The sequence below is a fragment of the Vulpes lagopus genome, chromosome 1, assembly GCF_018345385.1.
Source record: "Vulpes lagopus strain Blue_001 chromosome 1, ASM1834538v1, whole genome shotgun sequence".
NCBI lineage: Eukaryota > Metazoa > Chordata > Mammalia > Carnivora > Canidae > Vulpes > Vulpes lagopus.
In genome coordinates this window covers 148194565-148219133 of record NC_054824.1, presented here as the reverse complement: position 1 = coordinate 148219133, position 24569 = coordinate 148194565, and the positions used below count along the sequence as shown (strand labels likewise).

The following is a 24569-nucleotide window of genomic DNA, read 5'->3' as shown; positions in this document are numbered from 1 at the left end:
GTTCTTTAATATATAAAATCATTGTGATTCCCATCAAAATCTGTTATTCTATGGAACATATTAAGTTAATCCTGGCATTCACCTAGAACCCTGACATTTTAAAAAACCTGGTCTCCTGGTGTAGAGAGGTCATTACAGAGCTTTCATAATTAAGATATTGTGGTACTGGTCTAGTATAGGTGTATACATAGGGTGATCATGTATCTGTTTGCTTGGATCAGTTTCAGATTATGGTTGTTCTGGTGATTATTAATAGGCTTTCTTTTACCCTGAAGACTGTTCAGGGAATTTGCTTTAGCAAGTTCTGAAACAGATCCACTTGATTTATGACCTAAGTGGTGATAGGAATCAGTGGTGAGGTGAAAGGATGTCATTCAGTCATTGATGTTGGGACAGAAAGAAATGAGATGGGCCTTGATCTCACACTACAAACATTCATTCCAGGGAGACTAGAGACTTGAAAAATAAAACTTTAAAACTTATAAAACATAGGACATTATCCATATGACCTCTGGGAGAAGGTAAGGGAGATTTCCTAGGGGATAAACCATAAATTAATGGGAGTAGAATTGTGGTTGCCAGGGTCTGGGGAAATAGGGAGAGGTTGGTAAGAGGGTACAAACTTCCAGTTACAAGATGAATAAGATCTTGGGGAGCCTTGGTGGCTAGTCAGTTGAGCATCTGACTCTTGGTTTCAGCTCAGGTCATAATCTCAGTGTCGTGAGATCAAGCCCCCTTATCAGGGGAGTGAGGGTGGGGTCCTTGCTCAGCAAGGAGTCTGCTTGGAGATTCTCTCTCTCTCTTTCTCTCTCTCTCTTTCTCTCTCTGTCTCTCTCTGTCTCTTTCCCTCTGCCCCTCCCCACCAATAAACAAAATTTTTTTATTAAAAAAAGGTAAATTAATTCTAAGAAACTACTGTTAACATGTGGCTATAATTGATAAAACTGTGTTACATAACTGAACTTTTCTGAGAGTAGAAATAAAGTGTTTTACAAAAAACCCCCATGAAAAACAAAAGTGAATACATGATGAGTTAATTAACTCAATAGTGAGAATCCTTTCACAGTGCATGTGTATATCAAATCATCATGATGTATACTTTAAATATATGACAATTTTATCAGTTATTTCTCAATAAAGCTGAAAATAGTGAAAAAATTATAAATTATAAGATTGTACTGACATTAAATAATTTTTTTTTACAAATAAGACATTATAAACAATGTGGGAAAACAAGCCTGCATGTTGAGAGAGGAGATTTGTAACACATGTAAACTAAGTTTGAGTAAACAGAATTCCTGAATATTAACCAAAAAACAAACAGCACACAGGCAGTATAAGAAAATGACAAAGGATATTAACTGACCTTTTGCAGAATAAGAATGTGAGATAACTAGTGATAATGTAAAAAGATTCTTAGTCTTACTAGTACTCGTGCTTATAAAGTTGAAAATGTGCATGTCTTTCATCATAGCAATTCCACTTCTACATATAGATGAGCACTGGGTGACATTGGTAAGAGTATTCATTTCAGGATTTTGTATAATAGTAAAATAATTTACAACAATCTAAAGTTGTTTGAAACTAAATTCTAGAATAAGGAGAACTGATAAATTTGGTCTATGAAAATATTCCATATAGCAATTAAAACTAACATTCTAGAACAATGTATGTCAACGTGGGTAATGTGTTTTAGAAACAGTATTAGAATAAAACTACGTTTCAAAAGTTACACACAGTTTGTTACAGTTTGGCATCAATTATAAAGTTTAAAGAGATTCAGAAAAAGACATAGTCTCATGGTTGTGTGTGTGTGTGTGTGTATATATACACATTATATACACACACACATATACTAATATATAAATATATATTTATAAATATAAGTATATTATATATTTATAATATATTTTTTATATTATATAAAAAGACATAGTCTCATGGTTGTGTGTGTGTATATATATATATATACACATTATATACACACACACACATTATATACTAATAATATAAAATACGTGTAGGTATAGTAAATGCCAGGGCAGCGATTGCTAACCTGTGGGGAGTGGATGAAGGGGATAATATGGAAGGGTAATGGGATACTTGGGGAGTGTCAATACAGTGCTGTTAAATAATTTCCATTTCATCACTTATTATTTGTTATAAATATAATTTATTTGTCTAAGTTTTACTACTTCCTATTTTCAAATAGCCTAAAATATTATTGATGATTATGAATCCTTTCAGTTTTCCTTTTCTGTAATTTATTTGGTCTTCTTTAAAATCTGAGAAATATGCCAGTTGCAGTATGTGTAGTGACTATATAGCTTAATATTTTAAAAATAAAGAATAAAATCCACTTTTTACACTCATCTAAAAATAGATTAGGTAATTTCTAAGATGCCTTCTAGAAATAAAATATACTTCTTTGGTGTTTCCAAACAACAGAAATATCTTTTTATATATATACCATCCTGACAGTGGGGTAAATTCAAACATTGAGGATAATGAAGCCAATTTCCTATAAAAGTTGTTATTTTCAGTTCATCTATCTGCCTTTCTTTGTTAAGCATCATCTGTCATCTTCAAGAGATGTCACCAAACTTTTTCTGTAAAGGGCCAAGTAGGAAATCTTTCAGGCTTTGAAGGCCATGCTGTCTGTAGTCAGAACTACTCAATTCTGCTATTGTAGTGGGAAAGCTGCCATAGATAATACTTATAAGTGAATAGATGTGACTTTATTTACAATAAAATTTTACTTACAAAAATGGAAAGTGGGCTGGGTTTAGCCTCTAGGTCAGCTTTTGCCAATTTATGATGTATAACACACACAAATTCCTTCAATAATACCCTCTTATTGCAAATGGGAAAATGGAGGCATAGAGACCTTAGGTATCATTCAGGTTAAAGGACCCTAACCTAAGGAGACATACCTACAGAAATGTCACCATGGCTAATGTCAGAGAGATTACTGCCTATGTTTTCTTCTAGTTTTATGGTTTCAGGTCTCACATTTAGGTCTTTAATCCATTTTGAGTTTATTTTTGCGTATGGTGTAAGAAGGTGGTCCAGTTTTGGTTTTTTGCATGTAGCTGTCTAGTTTTCACAATGTTTACTGAATAGACCATATTTTTCCCCATTGTATATTCTTGCTTCCTTTGTCACAGATTGATTGGGTATATAAAATTAGGTTTATTTCTGGGCTCCCTATTCTGTTCCATTGACCTTTTTTTGTCCCAGTATCATACTGCTTTGATTATTAAATCTTTGTAATATATCTTGATTGTGATACCTCCATCATTGCTCTAGATATGTCTCCTCAAGGAAGGGAAACAAAAGCAGGAATAAACTTTTGGGACTACATTGAAACAAAAAGCTTTTGCCTAGCAAAGGAAACCATCAGCAAGATGAAAAGGCAGCCTATTAAATGGGAGAATATATTTGTAAATGATATATCCAGTAAGAGGTTAATATCTAAAATATATGAATAACTCCTATAACATTATAACAACAGAAAACCCAAGCAGTCCAATAAAAAAAAATGGACATAAGAACTAAATAGACTTTTTTCAAAGGGTACTTCAAAATGGTCAACAGGTACATGAAAAGATGCTCAACATCACTCATTAGGGAAATGCAAATCAAAACCACAATGAGATGTTACTGCATACCTGTCAGGATGGCTAGGATCAAAAAGACAAGAAATAACAGGTGTTGGCTAGGGTATGAAGAAAAAGAAACCTCATGCATTGTTGGTCGGATTTGTATATTGGTGTAGCCACTTTGAAAAACATCATGGAGGTTCCTCAAAAAAAAAAATTAAAAATAGAGATACCTTATGATCCAGCAATTCCATTCCTGAGTACTTACCCAAAGAAAACAAAAACACTAATTTGAGAAGATATATGCATCCTTATGTTTATTGCAGCATTATTTACAATAGCCAAGCTAAGGTAGCAGCCACAGTGTCAATCGATAGATGAATGGACAAAGAAGGTGTGTGTGTGTGTGTGTATAAGTATGTACATATATGTGTATATATATACACACACAGTGTAATATTAGCCTTAAAAAGAATATTACTTTGCCAATTGTGACAACATGGATGTACCTGGAGAGTATTGTGCTAAATGAAGTTAAGTCAGAAAAAGACAAATACTATGTGATTTCATTTGTATGTCGGTCTAAAAAACAAAACTAATGAACAAAGAGGAAAAAAAAACAAAAAAAGACTCTTGAATATAGAGAACAGACTGATGGTTGTCAGAGGGGAGGTGGGTCAGGAGATGGGTGAAATAAGTAAATGACACTAAAAAGTACAAACTTCTTAGTTATAAAATAAATAAGTCAAGGAAAAAGATGAGAAAAGAAAAGATGACCCTAGCCACATGGTAATAGAATTCTTTTTGTGTATGTGATGTTCATAGAAGATTCTTTATTTTTCTTTACATGTAGAATATGTGGAGAGGGCTTAACCTTTTAATTTTTCAGAATTAATCTTTTTTTTTTTTTTTTTTTTAAAGGACTCCTCTGTCCTTGGGACATCTTTATTTTATTTTTTTTTTTAATTTATTTATGATAGGCACACAGTGAGAGAGAGAGAAGCAGAGACATAGGCAGAGGGAGAAGCAGGCTCCATGCACCGGGAGCCCGACGTGGGATTCGATCCCGGGTCTCCAGGATCGCGCCCTGGGCCAAAGGCAGGCGCCAAACCGCTGCGCCACCCAGGGATCCCAGAATTAATCTTTAGATTGTGATTAGAAAACACTTTGATGGGTCTTCTTTAAAGGAATCATTTTATGTATTATTTTACTAAAAGGGGTTTACACCCCTTTTCCTTCAAATGTAGAAACAAATACAAAAACTGGTGTGATTTAATTTGTTAATTAGATTTAGATATCTTGAATTAACATCTATAAATAGCTTTATATAACATAAATACTACTAAGCAGTTGTGTCAGTTGTATTTCAAAATTAGCTTTATGAAGCAATTTCTTTGCAATTTGACCTGAAGCAATTGAAAATTTATTTATTTATATTTATGTTCAAGGTCTAAGAAGTGTATTTTTCCCTCTCCAATTTCATGGGCTAGAGGAAAGTATGTTTTGTGTGTATCAAGTAATTATGGCTCTTCTCTGTATACAGAAAGTAGGCCTACTGTGATCTTATTGGAATCTGTGCAAATCTAAATTAATTTAATCTGAATGAAACCTGCCGAGAAAGGGCGACTGGGTGGCTCAGTTAGTGAAGTGTCCGACTCTTGATTTTTGTCTCAGGTCACCATTTCAGGGTTGTGAGACCGAGCCCTGTGTTGGGCTTTACACTGAGGGTGGAGCCCGCTTAAAACTTCTCTTCTTCTCCCTCTGTGCCCTGCCCTCCCTTTCTTAAAAACAAAACCAAAAACCTTAAAAGACAAAAAACTGCCAAAAAGCTTTTTATCTCCAGAACACTGAAAGTGCATGTTTCAAAGAAAGTTTCCATATGGATCAGAGCCAGGATTTGAACCCATAACATAGTCAAATAGGTGTTCTTAGAGTATTAATTTTAAAAGAAGTTGAGATTTTCAGGCTAATTTTTATCTTATCAAGTAAATGGTTATATTTATTTTTCCCTACTAAAAATTGAATGTGTCTGTCTTTTCAGGGACATCAAACCAGACAATATATTGATGGATATGAATGGACATATTCGATTAGCAGATTTTGGTTCTTGTCTGAAGCTGATGGAAGATGGAACGGTAAATAAAGATAAATATTAAGCCATTTTACCAACAGATAATTCTGTTGCTACTTGTCTTCTCTGTTTTAGAAAATGTCTATTTATGTTACGTAATCATCCATCCATCCATCCACTTGTCTTTCTATGCTCCAACTTTTCCTACAATGGCTTTTAGGCATACTTATTCATAGTAGGGTTTGTTTATAAAGTCCTATGCCATTTTTCATTCTTATATTAATGAGCTTAAGATTGATGCGTGTATCTTTTATGAGAACTTCGTTTCTTATTTAGCTGAACTGTTTGTTACTGTACTTGAAATATTGTCATTTTTAGAGAGGTGAAAAAATAAGTCCCAGTCGGAAAAAGAAAATGTGGCTGCTTCTTCACCTTTATTTTTTAGATTTTTCTTTCCTAGTTGTCAAGTTTTTTTTGAGAGACAATATGCAAACAAGTGAATGCTTTCATCAGAACACTCTCAACATTGATTTAGTTTTACATTCCCATTTGTTTTTAGTTCTAATAACCCCGGGTCCCTCATATAAATGTAAAAGATTATATGCCCCAATTTTATTCCCTGTTTTGTTTTGTTTTGTTTTTACTTCAGTTTCCTGGCTGTATAACAGAGGTCCAAATAGATATAATTTCACTTGGCAGAAACTATTTTGGAGAGCAGTTTAGCATAATACACTCCAAAGGCCATGAAAATGTCCTATTATTTTGGACCAGTAATTTGACTTCTGAAAATTCATCTTAAGGAGATAAACTTAAAAAAAAAACAAAACAGATTATGTAACTTTTGCCTCTGGCCATGATGAGAGGAGTAATTGGTACCAAATTGTCCTCTCACTATGAACAACTGTAAAACTGTACATAATATTTGGGACAGCTGTTTTCAGGCAGTGGAAAATAGGCAACATAAGACTGTTATCTTTAAGAGAAATGTATCCATGAGATATACCTTACAGTTTCCCAGAACGGGGGCAGTTTGCAGGCTCTATGCTAAAAGCTAGAGTTAGAGCCAAGGGTAGAAGTCCTCCAGAGCTGAGGGGGAAGACATCAGGACCGACTTAGTTGTTAGTCTGTAGCTCTTAATATTGGAGAAGAGGAAGTTGTTCAGAGAGAGGGCCTGAAGTGTGCCGATGGGGCTGTCTCCTGAAGATTGGTCTGTGGATATGCAGTATAAGACGTAAGATGTACCAAATAATAGATGCTGTGCATCTGAAAATTGAACAAGTTGCTGAAAGTCAAGCAGTGCTGGAGGAGACATAGCACGTGGGGACACTGGGGTTTTGGCTGGAGAGCTATTTAACACCTTTATAACATGTGAGACTTACTCTAAGCCTAACAGTCTAAATCCAAGTCCTGATAAAATTTACTGAGTTTGAAAAGTGGTCCTCCAAGTCAGGGGGATTGAGATGAATCTTAGCATTTCCACAAAGCTGCTCCAAAGAGTGTAATTGTAAGCTAACCCTTATTCAAGGAGATCAGGTGGTGGTTTTTTTTTTTTTTTTAATCTGCTTCAATAATAATTGAGGATCTTCAGTGGAAGACAACAGAGTCCATCCTCTGAATAATTCTGTCAGTGACCAACGTTTAATCAGAAATCACCAGATCAAACAAAAATGAGGATAGGATGGAGATTGTAATACAGACTTAAAAAATAAAAGTAGTCAGTAGAAACTTTGGTAGCACAGATGTTGGATTTAGCAGACAGAGATGTAATGAAGCTATCATAAATGTGTTTTTTTAAACTTATTTTTATTTATTTATGATAGACATAGAGAGAGAGAGGCAGAGACACAGGCAGAGGAGAGGGAGAAGCAGGCTCCATGCCAGGAGCCCGACACGGGACTCGATCCCGGGACTCCAGGATCGCGCCCTGGGCCAAAGGCAGGCACGAAACCACTGAGCCACCCAGGGATCCCCAAATGTGTTTTTTTAAAATAAATATCGTTAAGGAATCAAAGTATAGTCTTAAAGATGGCTCAGATAAGGAATCTCAGAAGGAAAAGAAATCAAATGGACCTTTTAGAACTTGCGAAGTTTAATAATAGACATAAAAAATTCACAGAAGGAGGTTAACAGCAGATTAGAAATAAGAGAAAAAAGTGCCAGTGAGTTTGAAGAAAGGTCATGTGATGATCCAGTCTGAAGAAGAGAGAGGAAAAAAATTGAAGCAAAATACATCTAGGCTCAGGGAGCTGCATCATTTGCATACCAGAAGGAAAAGAGAATGAAACAGGAGCAGCAAAATTTGTAGGATTGATGGCTCAGACTTACCAAATATGATGAAAAACAGAAATGTAAGTATCTTAGTATACCTCAAGGTTAAAAGAAACCACACTTGTCCACAATTAAACTCCTGAGAATTAAAGGTAAGGGGGGGAAAAATGAAAAGCAGCCAGAATTAAAAACCTATTACATACTTTGGGGAAACAATAAGGATAACCATAGGTTTCTCATCAGAAATAATGAAATGGTATCTTTAAAGTCATGAAAGAAAAAAAAATCTGTAAACTAGGAATTTTATGTCAAACAAAAATATTCTGAAATGAAGGTGCATAAAAGACTTTCAGTTAAATGAAAGAGACTAATCTCCAGCAGGCTTGGATGCTAAAAAATGTTCTTTAATCCAAAGGAAGGGATACCATTTGAATACTTAGATCCCTAGGATAAAGAATATCAGATATGATAAATAAGATCTGGAGGATAAAGAGAAGACTCTCATCTTTTCTTCAAAATTTACATAAAAGCCATCTGATGGGTGTGAAAACAAAAATAATCACACCATCAGGTAGGGCTATGATACTTGTAGAAGCAGTAACACAAACAGTGTAAACTGTGTCTATGGAACTGTGCTGCTTTGGGACACCTGTGTGAATGTGAAGCGTCAGGTGGGCAGCAGATAACAGCAGGTATGACGTGATAAGGGAGAACTTGCCGAGCTGAGAAAACACAGAGTCAAGTCAGGGAGGCTGTGGCATCAGGAAGTTTGGGATCAGGATTCTGTAGAGCAGAGTGCTAGACTGAAGAAGAATTCTAGGGGAAGAGCTAGTGTTTCCCGAGTCCTGCAGGTCGTACGCCCCATACACTCAAAAGCTGGGGCCCTTCTCCTGGAGTCTAGTAGGCAGGCAACCTTCCTTCCAAATCCCCGTGCGTTCCAGAATGCAGTGAGGACTGTGTCTGTAGGGGTTAACTTGATCCAGTTTGTTCTTTTTTGGTTTTTTTGGAATTTAATCTTTATTTATAGGACACTGTAAGATAGGAGATTCCGCATAGAAATAAGAAAACCTGGGTGGCTCAGCGGTTTAGTGCCTGCCTTTGGCCCAGGGCATGATCCAGGAGTCCTGGGATCGAGTCCCGCGTCGGGCTCCCGGCATAGAGCCTGCTTCTCCCTCCTGCTGTGTCTCTGCCTCTCTCTCTCTCTCTTTCTCTCTCTCTCTGTCTATCATAAATAAATAAATAAATAAATCTTTAAAAAAAGAAAAGAAATAAGAAACCCACTGAGAAGAGGAGCTTCATACAGTTTGTACAGTTCGGAACTGGTCAAGTATAGTTTCATTGTAAAAAGTGCTACAATAACAAAACACATTTAAAAAGAGTTCTTAGTAGAGAAACAATAAGACAAACTTCTACCAAACAGAGTACACAACAAACAACTTTCTGTCTCAGCTCTACAATCTAAAAGTTAAAGGTCCCAGGAGTGCCATCCTGAACTTGGAATGTATAGCCTTCAGAGGTAGTTTTGGGTACAATAATCTGATCTTCCTCTTCCTCTACAGAGTAATACTTCTCAATCAAGTTTAATGAAGCTTTGTACACAGACTCATTTTCATGGTTTTGTAGAGCTTCAGTTTTGTCCAAACCCCCACATTCTTCAATCATTTTACTAAGTTTCTCCGTTTCACCTAGTTTCTCAGCAGCCTGAAAGATGTTTGAAATGGCATCCAGAATAACCAGAATAATATTGGTATCTTTTGCTGTTAAGGGGTTCATTAATGGTTCTATTATGCCACAATGAACGAGATATACAATCTGTTCAACTGTTCCACCACTTGTATGGTTGGTCACAGCCCACACAGCTTCCTTTTATGTCTTAAAGTCTGCCTTAGAACACCAATGAGGAATGGGACTAATCCATGATTCACAACTTGCTGTATCTGGTCCTGGCGACCAGCTGTGATGTTTGACATTGTCCATGTAGCTTCCTTCTGAATATTAGTTTTGGGGTTCATTAGCAGGCTGGGAAAGACAGCAACAGCAAGTGCTCCTGCATCTATTACAACCTGAGTCTGTTCATCTGTCCCAGTGACAATATTTCCTATGGCTCTTAGCGCAGGAGTCACAATGGGTAATTCAGTAGCTCCTAGAAGTGTCACAAGTTGGGGCACAACTCCTGTTTTCACAACCATTTCAGTCCGTTCGTTTGGACCATCAGTAAGGTAGGAAATGGCCCAGCAGGTATCTGCTAATACTTCTGGATCATCATGATGCAGGAGACGAACTAAGGTAGGAAGAATCTGTTCAACAGCATCTAACGGGGGTGCTGGATTCTTGTTGCGACAAAGGTTTTGAGAGTGTCCAAATAAGGTTACATAAGTAACCACATGCTAAAGATGACATATCAGGAACTGCCAACAGTGGGTCAACTGCACCATACTTGATAACCAAGTTTTGAAAAAACTGAACCATCACCTACAATGTTTCCTAGAGCCCATACAGCTTGTTCACTGATGTGGGCATGGGAAGATGCCAACAGAGAAATGAATGCTGGGATAGCACCTCCATCTACCACAGCCTTGGTCTGTTCTGGTGTTCCAGAAGCAATGTTAGTGAGGGCCCAAGCAGATTCAAACTGAATAGGACTATAATCAGTTCTACCCAAGAAGGACACAAATTTTGTAATCAAACCAGCCTGGATTATGTTGTCTATGGGGGGCTGCTTTTCCCTAGAAAGTTTCCTAACAGCTTGAGTAGCCTGGAGTTGGCTTTTCAAATTGTTGCTATTTATGCCTTTGACAATGTCATCAACAGACCAATTTACAGTGACATGGTTGTTGCTGTTTTCTTGCAGTGGAGAAGTAGTGTCATCAGAAAATGAGCTTACATTTTTCCTTTTCAGCATCTGGTTATCCTTCTTAGCTTTCCTCAGCTCCACATTAGCTTCTATTTGGCGCTGCCTCATTTCTGTACTGTCTTACCCCTTGTTCTTGAATCTGTTAAGGCGGGTATCTGGTGAATTAGCATTCTCATTGGTGGACATGGTTATGAGACAAAGAGAGAAAGCTCCACAGCCAGCTCAGTCTTCCATGGGAGGTGGTGTGGGGCGCATAGGCTGTGGGTCAGCTGCCCTCAAAACGTCTACCACGGATCAGCCCAAAGACAGTGTCCAGTTTGTTCTTTGAAATCCTGGATGAGGGATCCCTGGGTGGCGTAGCGGTTTAGCACCTGCCTTTGGCCCAGGGCGCGATCCTGGAGCCCCAGGATCGAATCCCACGTCGGGCTCCCGGTGCATGGAGCCTGCTTCTCCCTCTGCCTGTGTCTCTGCCTCTCTCTCTCTCTGTGTGACTATCATAAATAAATACAAAAAAAAAAAATTAAAAATGAAATCCTGGATGGATTCTTAGTCACTTGTTCTTTACTAATGATCTCAAAATAATTTTCCTGGACATAATAGCATGTTTATTCTCCATTTAGAAAACTAACGAACAATTGTTTTTACTTGTTTTGTGTCTATTATTATTTTTTTTATCAAAATGATTTATATGTATTTTAAGAAGGTTTGTCCTAAAAACTGCATTCATTTGTTCTATTCTTTCTGCCTCTGTATCTCTTTTACTTTCAAACTATTGGCAAACACTTTCAGACTGCTGGCTGCTTGTTCTGTTGCTTCCTTTACTTAAAGATTTCTTATCATACTCGTGCTACTATCTTTTGATTATTTACTTTTATATATTACCTGTTAATTTCATATCATCTCATCCAACCCGTATGCTTTCTATATTCTTACTGTAAGCCTTCCCTTAAATCCTGTTCAATTCCCTGTGATTCTATACAAATATTATGCATAGTTTTGCCATGCAGTTGATTGTAATTTCAATACTTTTCTTGAACATCTTTTTGTTGTTGGTGTAAGTGACCACTTTTCCTTGTTTCTCTATAACTCTCACCAGTTTATCCCCAAACTCTCCAGCCCATAATTCCTTTGTCATTCAGACACATTAAGTAACCTAGTGGTTCTCTTTTGTCTTTTGGAGAGAGCTATACTAGAGTCTTGCCTTCTCCCTTCCTAATCTAGACTGTTCTGTTGGGCTGTTGTAGTAATGATATACAAGGATTATCTTACTCATCTTAAAAATCACTGTGCTGCTGTCTAGCAGTGGATCCTCTGTTTCCTGGAATCCATGTCTACCTTTCTCTTCATCTAATAGTAGGTCCCAAGAAGGGTTCCAATGGAAGTAAATATTTTATAATCTTGCATGTGTAAAAGATGCTTTCACTTCTACCTTCATACGTGATTGATAATTTGTTTGGGCATAATATTACAGATTTCAAATGAGTTTTATTAGAATTTAGCAGGCATTGCATTGTCTTCTAATTTATTGTTGAGACATCTGGTACCATTCTGAATCTCAGTTCTTCTATTAAAACTACCCCCCCCTTTTCTAGAAGCTTTTGGGACATTCTGTTTTCCCCAGTGTTCTGAAATGTTATGATTATATGACTTTGTGTGGGTCATTATTTATCACCTCAGCAACTGCTTCAATTTTAGCCTTTCCCAAATTTTGTGACTTTCCAAATCAAGTGTCAGCTTGCTTTTTGGCTCTTACATATGAGTTGAAACTATGCCATCTTAAGCACTACACCTTTGTAGGAAGTCAGTTTCCAAGATGGATGTCCTGCTGTAGTTCTTTTTCTTCTTCTATAATTGTCTTGGCTTTTCTTGGCCATTTGCTTTTCCATATGATTGTTCGAATTATATTATTGGTTTACATACATACATCTACATATATACAAATACCCATTCAGAAACACAAGCTTGTAGACTTGCATTGAATTTAGAGGTGAATTTTGGGGAAATTTATGTCCATAACATGAAATCTTCCCTTTCACAAACATGGTGTCTCTCTCCCTTGCTTTAGGTTTTCTTGTATGTCTGTTATTGAAGTTTTATAATCATGTTCACTGTAAATCTGTTACCTTTATTTGTTAAGTTTGTTCCTAGGCATGCTATGGATTTTGGGTGCATGGAGCATTATAAATGGTAACTTTAAATTTTTTTCAGTTTAATAGCTTGTTGCTTTTGTTTAGGAACACAGCTGATTTTTGCATGCTCATCTCCAGACTAGCAAGCTTGCTAATTCTTTTATTAGTTCAAAATAATTTGTAGATTCTTCTAGGTTTGTACACAATCATATAATCCACAAATAATGATCAGCTTTAGGTTTTGTCTTTTACAAATGCTTACATATGCTATTTCCCCCCCTTATGCAATCAGTGACCTTCAGTACAATATTAAATAGATATGGTATTAGGGAGCTGCTTTGCCTTGTTCTTGATGCTGATTGGTGTTTTTTCTTTAGTTTCAAGTTAAGTATGATATTTGCCGTAAGCCTTTGGTAGATATTCTTTACAAGATTAAGAAAGTTTTTGTTTCTTTTTATGAAATTTCTGTTTCTTACTAGCAAAAGAATGTGTTGTTATGGTTGTTATTGTTGTAATCAAATGATTTTTTGCATCCATCGAGAATATGATATAAGGGTGTTTTTCCTTTAATCTATTATACTGATGAATGATAGATTGTCTAATGTTAAATCATCCATTCTTTGGCCAAATGTAACTTTATCGTGAGGATGTTATTTTTGAAAATTGCTGGATTTACTCTGCTAATATTTTATATTGGATTGTTACCTAAGATTCGTATCTGAGACTGATTATTCTGAGATTGCAGTATGATTTTTTTCTCATTGTTCTTGTCTGATTTGTGTATTTGGGTTATTTTATCCTTATAAAATGGATAGGGGAGTAGTCATATCCTCTACCCTTATCCATTTTGGCTTTAGAACGGTGTATATAATACAGGGGTTGTTTATTTCCTATGAAATCGGTAGAATTCACTTTTAAATCATCTTTGCGTTGGTGAGGTTTTGTTTTCCTCTTGGTTTTTTTGGTTTGTTTTCCAGGTAGATTTTATACTATTGATTCAAATTTTTTAATGGTTATAGGTCTCTTTGGTTTTCTATTTCTTCCTGAGTCAGTTTTGGTAAGTTATTTTCTTTTTCTATGAAAATTGTCTATTTTCTCTGAGTTTTCAATTTTGTTGGTATAATGTTCCTATTGTACTCTTATTAGCTTTAAAGTCTCTATTATATGTTTTTTTTTCAATCCTAATGTTGTTTGCTTGTGCTTTTCTTTTCCTTCATCATTTTTGATATATAGCGCATTTTACTATTTTCAGTCTAAATATTTTCCAACTTTAGTTGGAATACCTCTGCGGACCATTGATTATTTAGATACGTACCTTTTAATATCAATAGTATAGTATTTACTTATTTGGTTATTTCTGTCAGTTTTACTTTACTGGAGAATGGGCTGATTTGATTTTTTTTTTTTCTGGCATTTGTCAAGATTTGCTTTTTGCTTTATAACAGGCTTGTTTTTATAGTGTTATTTGCTTGTTTGAAAATAATACACTCTTTTTAATTTCTGGGTGCAGGTTTCTATGTAAGTCCATAAGATTGAAGTTGTTAATTTGTTGTTCAAATTTTTTATATTCTTACCAGTTTTATTTCTTTCTGCTATATCATCTTTATTTAAAAAGTCTTACCATGGGATCCCTGGGTGGCGCAGCGGTTTAGCGCCTGCCTTTGGCCCAGGGTGCGATCCTGGAGACCCGGGATCAAATCCCACATCGGGCTCTCGGTGCATGGAGCCTGCTTCTCCCTCTGCCTGTGTCTCTGCCTCTCTCTCTCTCTCTCTCTCTCTCTCTCTCTCTGTGTGTGTGTGTGTGTGACTAATAAATAAATAAAAATTTTAAAAAAATAAATAAAAAGTCTTACCATGATACTGAACTTATTAATTTTTCCTTGTCATCATCAATGTTTTCATAATCATTTTGTAGCTACGTTGTTAGGTATATTATTCAGAATTACTATTCCAGAGTATTTTCTTTTACAATTATGTTAATGAATTTTTAAAAATCCTAATAACAGTTTTACCCTAGGAATCTGTTTTAACTGATAGAAATATAGCTAGCTTAACTTTCTTTTAAATTTTTTATTTATTTATGATAGTCACACACAGAGAGAGAGAGAGGCAGAGACATAGGCAGAGGGAGAAGCAGGCTCCATGCACCGGGAGCCCGACGTGGGATTCGATCCCGGGTCTCCAGGATCGCGCCCTGGGCCAAAGGCAGGCGCTAAACCACTGTGCCACCCAGGGATCCCTTAACTTTCTTTTAACATCTGCCTGATGTGTCTTTTCCATCCTTTTACTTTTAACCTTTCTGTGTCCAATGTTTAGGTATATCCCTTTTAAACAGATTATTGCTAATTTTAAAAAATATTTGTTCATTTTGGTTTTGTCACCCAGTGTGATATTGCTGTCTTTTAATAGATAAATTTTAATCCATTTAGGAATTTCATGATAATACATTTGTATTTATTCTTATTATCTATTTTTTGCATTTTTGCATTTGTTTTTATTTAATTATTCTTAGTATCTGATCTTGTACTGTTTACTGTAAGTTTTGCTTGCTTGTTTGCATGCATGCTTCCCCCCTTCCCACCCCCCCACCTTTTCTGCCTGCTATTGACTTTGTCAAGTTTAGTTTAATTTCTCATTTTATTTGCTTCTTTGAAAGCTGTACGTTCTATTTCAAATATTTTAATGTTCATCTTTAAATTTTTAACGTTTAAAGTTTACCAAAAGTCTAGAGTCTCAGATTTTCCACCATATTCCTAAGCCAAACAAGAAACTCAGTTTATCTTATGCCATATACAAAAATTAACTAAAAATTAATCAAAGACCTGAATATGAGACCTAAAACTATAAAACTCTTAGAAGAAAAGATAGGGGAAAACTTTTTTTTTTTTTTTTTTTTTTTTTTTTAGGGGAAAACTTTATGACATTAGATTTGGCAATGATTTCTTGGATATAATACCAGACAATAGGCAGTAAAAGGAAAAATAGATAAATAGGACTACACCACCATTAATTTTTTTTTTGCTTTGGAAGACATAGTCATTTAGTGAAAAGGCAACCAATAGAATGAGAGAAAATAGTTGCAAATCATATATCTTACTTAGGGGCTGATTATTCAGAATACGTGAAGAATATCTGTAACTCAATAAAAAATTCAAAATGAGCAAAGTACTAGAATAGACATTTCTCCTAAGAAGATATACAAATGGCCAGCAAGCTCAACGTCACTAGTCATTAGGGAAATGCAAATCAAAGATACTACTTCATTCCCAATAAGTGGCTACTATTAAAACAAAACAAAACAAAAAACCCCACAACCCTGCAATAAAACAGAAAATAAGAACTGTTGGTGAAAATGTGAAAAAATTAGAACTTGTGCACTGTTGGTAGGAATGTAAAGTGTAAAATGCTGTAACCACTCTGAAAAACATTATGGCACTTCTTCAGAAAATTAAAAATGGAATTATTGTATGGTCCAGCAGTTCTACTTCTGGCTATATACTTTGCAGAATTGAAAGCAGGGACTCTAAGAGGTATTTATACACCCACATTCATAGTATCCACAATATCCAAGAGATGTAAGTAATCAAGATGTCCATCAGCAGATGAATGGATGAAGAAAATGGTATTTACATACAATGGAATATTATTCAGTTTTAAAAAGAAGGAAATTTTAACACATGATACATCATGAGTAACCTTTGAAAATGTTATCTTAAGTGATTTAAGCCAGACACGAAAATGTCAAATATTGTATGATTTCATGGCTCTTGAGGCCCCTAGGGTAGTCAGATTTAGAGATAGAAAGTATAGTGGTGGTTGTCAGGGCCTGGAGTGGGGTGGGAGGTGGGCAGTGGGGAGTTATTGCTCAATGGATGCAGAGTTTCAGGTTTGCAAGATGAAAAGAGTTCTGGAGAAGGAAAGTGGTAATGATTGCACCACAGCATGAATGTGCTTCATGCCACTGGAGTATATGCTTGGAAATGGTTATAATGGTAAATTTTATGTTGTGTGTATTTTATCACAATTAAAAATAATAATTGAAAAGTAAGTGAAAAATAAAGATGAGAAAACAAGAAACTTAAACCACTTGAATCCTAATTGTTCCCTTGGTAACACGTTACTGTTTTCTGGTACTTTAGTTCCATCTGATTTCTCAGCCTTTAGATGGTTTTTCTCTCCTCCTTTGCCATCTGTGTTTCTCCTTCTCTTTTTCCTATTCCTCCTTGTCCTCATCCACTTGACATTGTTTTATCTAATTAACAACCATATGTATGAACTAATATCTTTGTTCACAATAGCTTCTATTGTCACATTCTTACACATGGGTTAAATTTCTTGTTTCCTGAAGTGTGTCCTTAGGTCTATCTGAGAGAGTCTGTACCTGGAAATTCACTCATTTTTTGTGGAAAATGTCTGTACTTAATCCTAATTGGTAGGTCATAATTAGTTGACAAATATTGGCAGATTTTTATAATATACCTTTTCACTTACAATATACCCTGTAGAGTAGAGGCTATCATGTGGGGTAGCCTCTTGCTTCAAACATATAAGCTGAGGACTGTCCTCCTGTCCTCATGTGTATATTAAAATCCAAATACCAAGAAAATGGAAACGAGCATTCCCCAACTCCACTCCTGCTGTAATGCTTATTATCACCTTGGTTCTCAAACATTTGGTTACTGGTCCCTAAGAATATCTTTTTTTTTAAAGAGCTCATTTATATGTTTATAAAAATGGTTGTTGTATTTTATCTGTATTCTTAAGAGTTCCCAATGCAAGAGTTTTCAAGTTACTTTATCTTAGTATTACCAAAGAGGAAGTCCATTCTAATAATTACTAAGAATGATATTTTTTTCAAGAATGATTTTTTCCAGAATATTAACAATTATTCTATCTTGAGAATGTTCTTTTTTTGATATGCTTATTTAAAGCATGCAAAGAAACAATTTTCTTTTACTTCTGAGTACCTTACAAGATGTGTGCCCAGCACTCGATGGGATGAGCACTGGGTGTTGTTATGCTATGTGTTGGCACGTTGAACTCCAATAAAAAATATATACACAAAAAAATAATTGATTATTCAAAAGCCATTTAGAAATGGGTTTCTCCTGGTCCACGCTTTAAACAGTCAATCGAGACCCATTGTCTGGATATTCTTTTTGATTGGTTCACTCTGTTCTATTGTATTGAACTCATTTAAGTGCTTCTGTTTTATAATTGTATGGGATTTGGGGATAATTCATTCAAAGGTGTACATCCTATAAATAAATTATTCTCCTTTAGCTCTAAAAAAAAAAGTGTGCCCAGGATCATTTTTAGTGATTATTTTCTTATTTGCATCTAACTTCCCATAATTATATGCCCAACTATTTTTCTCTATTGGGACTTAATTTTTTGAAGAATATGTTTCAAACCCCTTTGTAATTTTTAATTAGTAAGTAGTTTGCAGTATTTTATCAATATTTATTTCCTTAGATTTCAATTAAGGTGTTTCAAAATAATTTCCAGGTTGCTTATAAGTATTGGCCTGTTTTTTCAGGCTAATTTTCTTTTAAACAAATTGTAGAATTTTCCTACTTCCATTATTTATATGAATGTGTTGGTTAGATAATACCAATAATAAGAGTGTTCTGTACTAAATATTCAGTTTGTTTTTAATGACTGTAGTGTTACCCTAAGTGTAGTCAATGAACTACTGGCAAAAATAAAGATTTTATAGTATTTTGGAACCTGGAGAACTGTTAGTGTGGACATTATGTACAATTTAACTAATGTACAAGGAGGTTAAATTCAGGTATGACAAAATTGTAATTGTTTTGAAATAATGTTTGTTGTGTATGTAAGTGTAAATATTTTTAATTAAAAATTATTTGTTTCTAATATAGTAGATTACTAAAAATGTGTGAACTTCTTCAGGTCCAGTCCTCAGTGGCTGTGGGAACTCCAGATTATATCTCTCCTGAAATCCTTCAAGCCATGGAAGATGGGAAAGGAAGATACGGGCCTGAATGTGACTGGTGGTCTCTGGGGGTCTGTATGTACGAAATGCTTTATGGAGAAACACCATTTTATGCAGAATCTCTGGTGGAGACCTATGGAAAAATCATGAATCATAAAGTTAGTATATTTTACTGTTTTTCAAATGAATGTGGTAAATGGTACATACAATAAATTTAAAGTAATGTGATAGTTAAAAAGAAAATCTTTTTTAAAAACAATGAGCATTCTAATTTCTATACTAATAGGGGACATGATGAACATGAATAATCAAAATCCATAAATTATACATAAAATTATTCTAACCGTCTCCTACATTTTATTAGAAATGCTAATAAATAGGAAATTAAATGGTCTCTCCAGTAGAATAACAGAGTTGGTAAGCAGATAACCTATGTCCTTACTCTAAGTATACTCATGACTAGAATACATTTTAAAAATTCTCATCCTTAGCCACAATAAATGAAATGCAAATCAAAATAAAACTGAGATGTTCTTTTTCCCCCTGGCAAAGATGAAAAGAAAAATTATACTCTGTACTCTGAGTAACCCAGCGAGGTGGACATTGTTAGATATTGTTGATAGGAAAATATATTGATGTGACCTTCCTGTCAACAAGTCTGTAAGTATGCATCTAGAGCCTTTAAAAATGATTAGAATTTGGGATTGAGCAACTTCAGTTTTAGGAATCTGCCCTAAGGAAATACTCAGTTTAAACAAGATGTATGTACGAGGATACCTGTTCTAGTCTTATTTACAATCAAAACAGGGAAGACAATCCAGATTCACCATAGGAACAAATTAATAGAACCTTCATCCATTGAGTTCCAAGCAAAATAGAAGTAAATTGTAATTAAAAGAGGAAGGTTCTGATTGGTCTCAGAAGATTGTGAGCAGTTGCAAACACCTAGAATAGAAATCCTGTAAGAGGACGGTGAGACCATTGTGAGCAGTTGCTTTACCTACAAATAAACCAGTTGACACCCTTCTGTGGAGTTAACACTCTTATACCTGGCTGCCAGGATAATTTGCTAGGTAGTTATGGAGAGTTGGAAGACTGGGAATAGCTATCTGCAGGGTTGTAAAGAGCACGGAAAGCATTACAGAGAGAAATCTTGTGACCAGGAGTGGCTTGCTTGAACTCCCTGGGCCTTGTGTCTCTTCTGTAAAATCAGGCTAATGGTGGCACCTGCCTTAGAGGATTGCTGTGAGGGTTACGGGTGTTAAGCACATCCAGGAGTCAAGTGCGTGGTCCATTCTGTACAGGTGTTTACTGCTGTTACGTAATCCCTAGTTTGTGACGTCTAGGAACCTCATCAGTTGTATGCACTCGACTGAAATGTTGAGTCAGATGCTACTTTTGATACGTCCTCTTCATTCTGACAACAGTTTGAGGGATTTTTGCATTTAATTTGTTCTTTCTACAGTGCATGTGTGACTAAGTCACATATAAAATTAAAAAATTCTTTTAGGAAAGTGCTCTTTTCTCTTGTAGTATGAGTAACTTTGTACCAGCATACACTTATTGGACATTTTTAAAAGAAAATGCATTTTTAAGAAAGTAAATACCAATCAATCCACTTAGGGAGTTAAATAATGATTTATATTCCGTTTTGATTATTCTGTGTTTAGGAGAGGTTTCAGTTTCCAGCTCAAGTGACTGATGTGTCTGAAAATGCTAAAGATCTGATTCGTAGGCTCATTTGCAGCCGAGAACATCGACTTGGCCAAAATGGAATAGAAGACTTTAAGAAACACCCATTTTTCAATGGAATTGATTGGGATAATATTCGAAACTGTGAAGCACCTTATATTCCAGAAGTTAGTAGCCCAACAGATACATCGAATTTTGATGTGGATGATGATTGTTTAAAGAATTCTGTAAGTATGACACTGCAAAGAAATTCTGTCCCTCTCATTCTTTCCAATGTGGTTATAAAGCAATTATGGACCTCCTTATCAATTCCCAGTCAGACATTTATCATGGCTTCTAGTGTCTGTTCTCTTATACATCAAAAAATGAGGAGAATTCACTGAGGTGAAGATTTTTATTCATGACAAGGAGCAAAATTAAAATTCACAGATTTGCTAATTAGATCAGTTACACTGTGAGGCTTCCTAGGAAGAAGGGAAATGAGATGCTTAGAAAAGTGGACTTCATGATGGCAGAGTGAAGAGATTGGCAAATCTCTCCTTAAAAAGCTCCTTAATACTGGACAGAATTGTCAGAAACAACCATTTTGGGGTTGTTTGACAACTCAACCCTTGTCAAGGTAAATAAATTGAGAAGCATTTATTCAGGAGAAACCAGACTTTGATTAAAAACTGCCCCCCACCCCCTTCCATCAGCTTGGTTGGGGCTGTAGAGCTGCTGGCAGGAGGCTGCTTATTTGGGCTGACTTGATTTGAAGAGCTATCCATGCCCAGTGGTGATGTAACCAAAAATAGCAGACTTGGTAGGAAGTGAATGGGGGATAAATCTACAGCCTTGCTATCCTGAGGTTATAGCCTCACTTGAGGTGAGTGGCAAACCGGCAGAGTTGCCAAACATTTGACCTTTTTTAGCTTGTGAGCCAGCATAGGTCGTCAACCTCTGCTCTAAACTTTTAGGTTGTTCTGTTATAATTTAGGACAATGAGAACATAAAATTTTATGGTTGTTGAAGGCCTTTTTAGCCTTCTTAATTTGAACTTTATTTTTTATTCCATTATTTTATTTTTTTTAACATTTTATTGATTTATTTGAGAGAGAGAGTGAGCGAACATAAAGCAAGGCAGGTGTAGGGAGAGAGGGAGAAGCAGACTTCCCACTGAGTAGGGAGCTTGATGTGGTCTCAATCCCAGGACCCTGAGTTCATGACCTGAGCTGAAGGCAGAGGCTTAACTGACTGAGCCACTCAGGCATCCCCCACCCATTATTTTGTTTCTTATGATTTTAATTCTGCACTAAGAATTTTTATATTGATTTTATATCACTTTTCATTCCCAGTATGTAGCATATGTAAGGCAGGTAAGAACTTCTTATGCTTCCCTCTTTGGGCCTCCAAGAAAAAATGAAATGATGTTTCCTCATCAGTTATCATAGGAATTAAAAGAATTATATTTACTATAAACAGAAATTTGAGTCATTCCAAGTTAAATATGTAGTACAATTGATTCTGATTAGTTCTATGTTATATGTTCAATAAAGTTCCCATGTACACAGTATGAGTATTGAACTCCTGTTCCTAGGGGGGATTTCAGAGTTAGGTTCTTCTGAGCCGCTTCATGTCATGAGCCAGTCAGTACATAACCTTGTTTTATGTATGTTTCTATTTAAAGACACCTTATTTAATACATATTGTTGATTAACATCACATTCAAAGTGAACAGCAGTGTGACTCATGCCTGAGCAAAGCTCCTCTAACAGACATGTATTTGTAAGGCAGAACATCTCCTTGTTTAGGCCCAGCTGGAAACTTAGGCATCCAGCAGCTAAATTTTTTTTTGTTGTTTTCCTTTGGATATGTCTGTGAGTGATTGCAGAAGTACTGTGAATATTGATTTGGGTTACAAATAACTTTTAGTGACGAGGCAAATCTGCACATATGCATACGTGAATAATCATGTGCTCTCAATGTCAGACTTAAAGTCTTGAGTTTAATTTTATCAGAATGTTAGTGTTCATTGTCTGGATTCTAGAGATCACTGCACATCTGCACCACACTTAATCTATGTTTCTAAATCCAACAGTCATGTTATTTGCTACTGACAGTTAATATTATAGACCAACCTCCAGGTCACAGTTACTGATTTTTACCAGGTATTTTTTCCTCCTTCAGGAAACGATGCCCCCACCCACACATACTGCATTTTCTGGCCACCACCTGCCATTTGTTGGTTTCACATATACCAGTAGCTGGTAAGTTGGAAAAGTTACCATAATTTGGACAGTCCATAATTTGGACAACTTAAAGCAAATTAAGATGAATTGAGGTTTTAAAAAATATGTAAGAGAATCTTATAAGTCGAAAAAAAATTTAAATATAGGCTGAAGTTACTGCCGGAAAAAGATGTTCTGTGATGAATAGAACATGGGAGAATCTTAAGTCATTTTGGACAAGTAGAGCTCAGAATCTTCCTCTTAGCAGTGGGGCAGGAATCAGAAGAGTCCCTGGCTATTGAGCAAATATGTTCCAGGCACCAACCACCAAGACCAGCAATCCTAGCCATGCTTTCTTGGGTTGTCATTACACTGCCCACTTCCCAGTCCTCCTTCCTCGGTTTGGGCTGAGTATGATTGTAATAATCACTTCTTGTGTGCTACCTCAGTGCTTCACCTGCCTCTTGTTCTCTTATACAATTTTGCTGAGTTGACATCATCATTACAGTTCAATTTCCTGCCCAAACCCGTGCATTTCAAAGCGTCCAGAGAAAAACACCTGACCATTCTTATTAGTCTCACCTTCCATGTTCATGATTACCAGTACCCTTTTTGCTGCCTGTGCTCACTATCCTGCTCTCCTGGACAACTATTCCATACTCTCTACTTGCCTCTGAAACCTCTTACTCTGCTGTCTCCTGATCTCACTTCCTCTTGCATGGAGAGGTTGAGGCAGACAGCTTTCACAGGCTCCTTTGCACGTGTATCACCTGCCTGCCTCTGGCCCTGAGCACTCGTCTGTGTGGATGATACTGGGGGTGGAGGGACTCCCAGTCAGCCGTGTCTCACTTGTCTCATCTGGTTTGTTGTGGCTTCTTCCCATCACAACACTTCCGTCTCTTAGCTTCCAGAGCACTTGCCTGACTTCTTACCTTTCTGGCCACTCCTTCTCTGTCTCTGCATCTGATGCCTTCTGATCTCCTGATCTCTTGTGCCCCACGGCTTAGTCTTGGGTCCGTTTCCATTTATACTGTGGTGCATTCCCAGATACTTGCTGTTGCCCTCTGACTGTGAGACTCTTCTGCTCTCTCCTACTTAAAATCTCTCTGAACTATCTCCTTCACATGTTTATAATCTAGTCTCTTAGATTTCTCTGAACCTGTCTGGTCCTGCTAAAAGATAAGTCAGGGGCAGCCTGGGTGGCTCAGCGGTTTAGCGCTGCCTGCAGCCCAGGGCGTGATCCTGGAGACCCGGGATCCAGTCCCACATCGGGCTCTCCGCATGGTGCCTGCTTCTCCCTCTGCCTGTGTCTCTGCCTCTCTCTCTCTCTCTGAATAAATAAAAAAAAAAATAAAAAAAAAAAAGTCAGAACGTGTCACTTCCCTGTTCAGGATGAATCCCCACTGCCCCCCAATTCCAGTGGCTTGTATCTTAATCCAACATTCTTAACAGGACCCTGCATGACTGGCTCACTTTATCTTTGTTTCCCACTACTCTTGACCTTGCTGATTGCACTCGAGCCGCATACATCTCTTTCTGGCCTATGAACATGTCATACTCACTCTTGTCTCAGGGCTTTTACTTCTGTTCCATCTGCCTGGAATGCTCTTCCCCCCTGTTATTCCCTGGATTGGTCCCCTTCCTCCCTCCTGACTTTATTCAACATTCCTTTCTGAGTGATAGCCTCCTGGCCACTTTTTCTAGATTTATTTCTTCCCCCTCATACTTCACCTCTCTTCTGCAGCTTTTCTCCCTAGCATTCAGCACCATCTGATGCCTTGAATATT

The 24569-nt window shown here is 36.4% G+C and overlaps 1 protein-coding gene and 1 pseudogene across 15 annotated transcripts in view; one reads left to right on the top strand and one right to left on the bottom strand.

Moving 5' to 3' along the window:
- Positions 1-24569, top strand: part of CDC42BPA (CDC42 binding protein kinase alpha) — a 322452-nt gene that overhangs the window by 141482 nt on the left and 156401 nt on the right. For all 15 annotated transcript variants that reach the window (XR_005986974.1, XM_041750305.1, XM_041750332.1 and 12 more), the window contains exons 6-9: positions 5644-5737; positions 18841-19041; positions 20554-20802; positions 22742-22821. Coding sequence is in view for 14 of the 15 variants with exons in the window: in XM_041750305.1 (XP_041606239.1) it covers positions 5644-5737; positions 18841-19041; positions 20554-20802; positions 22742-22821 (624 nt within the window). In the remaining variant the exon portion in view is untranslated. The remainder of the gene's footprint in view (positions 1-5643; positions 5738-18840; positions 19042-20553; positions 20803-22741; positions 22822-24569) is intronic.
- LOC121488076 lies at positions 9324-11096 on the bottom strand (annotated as a pseudogene).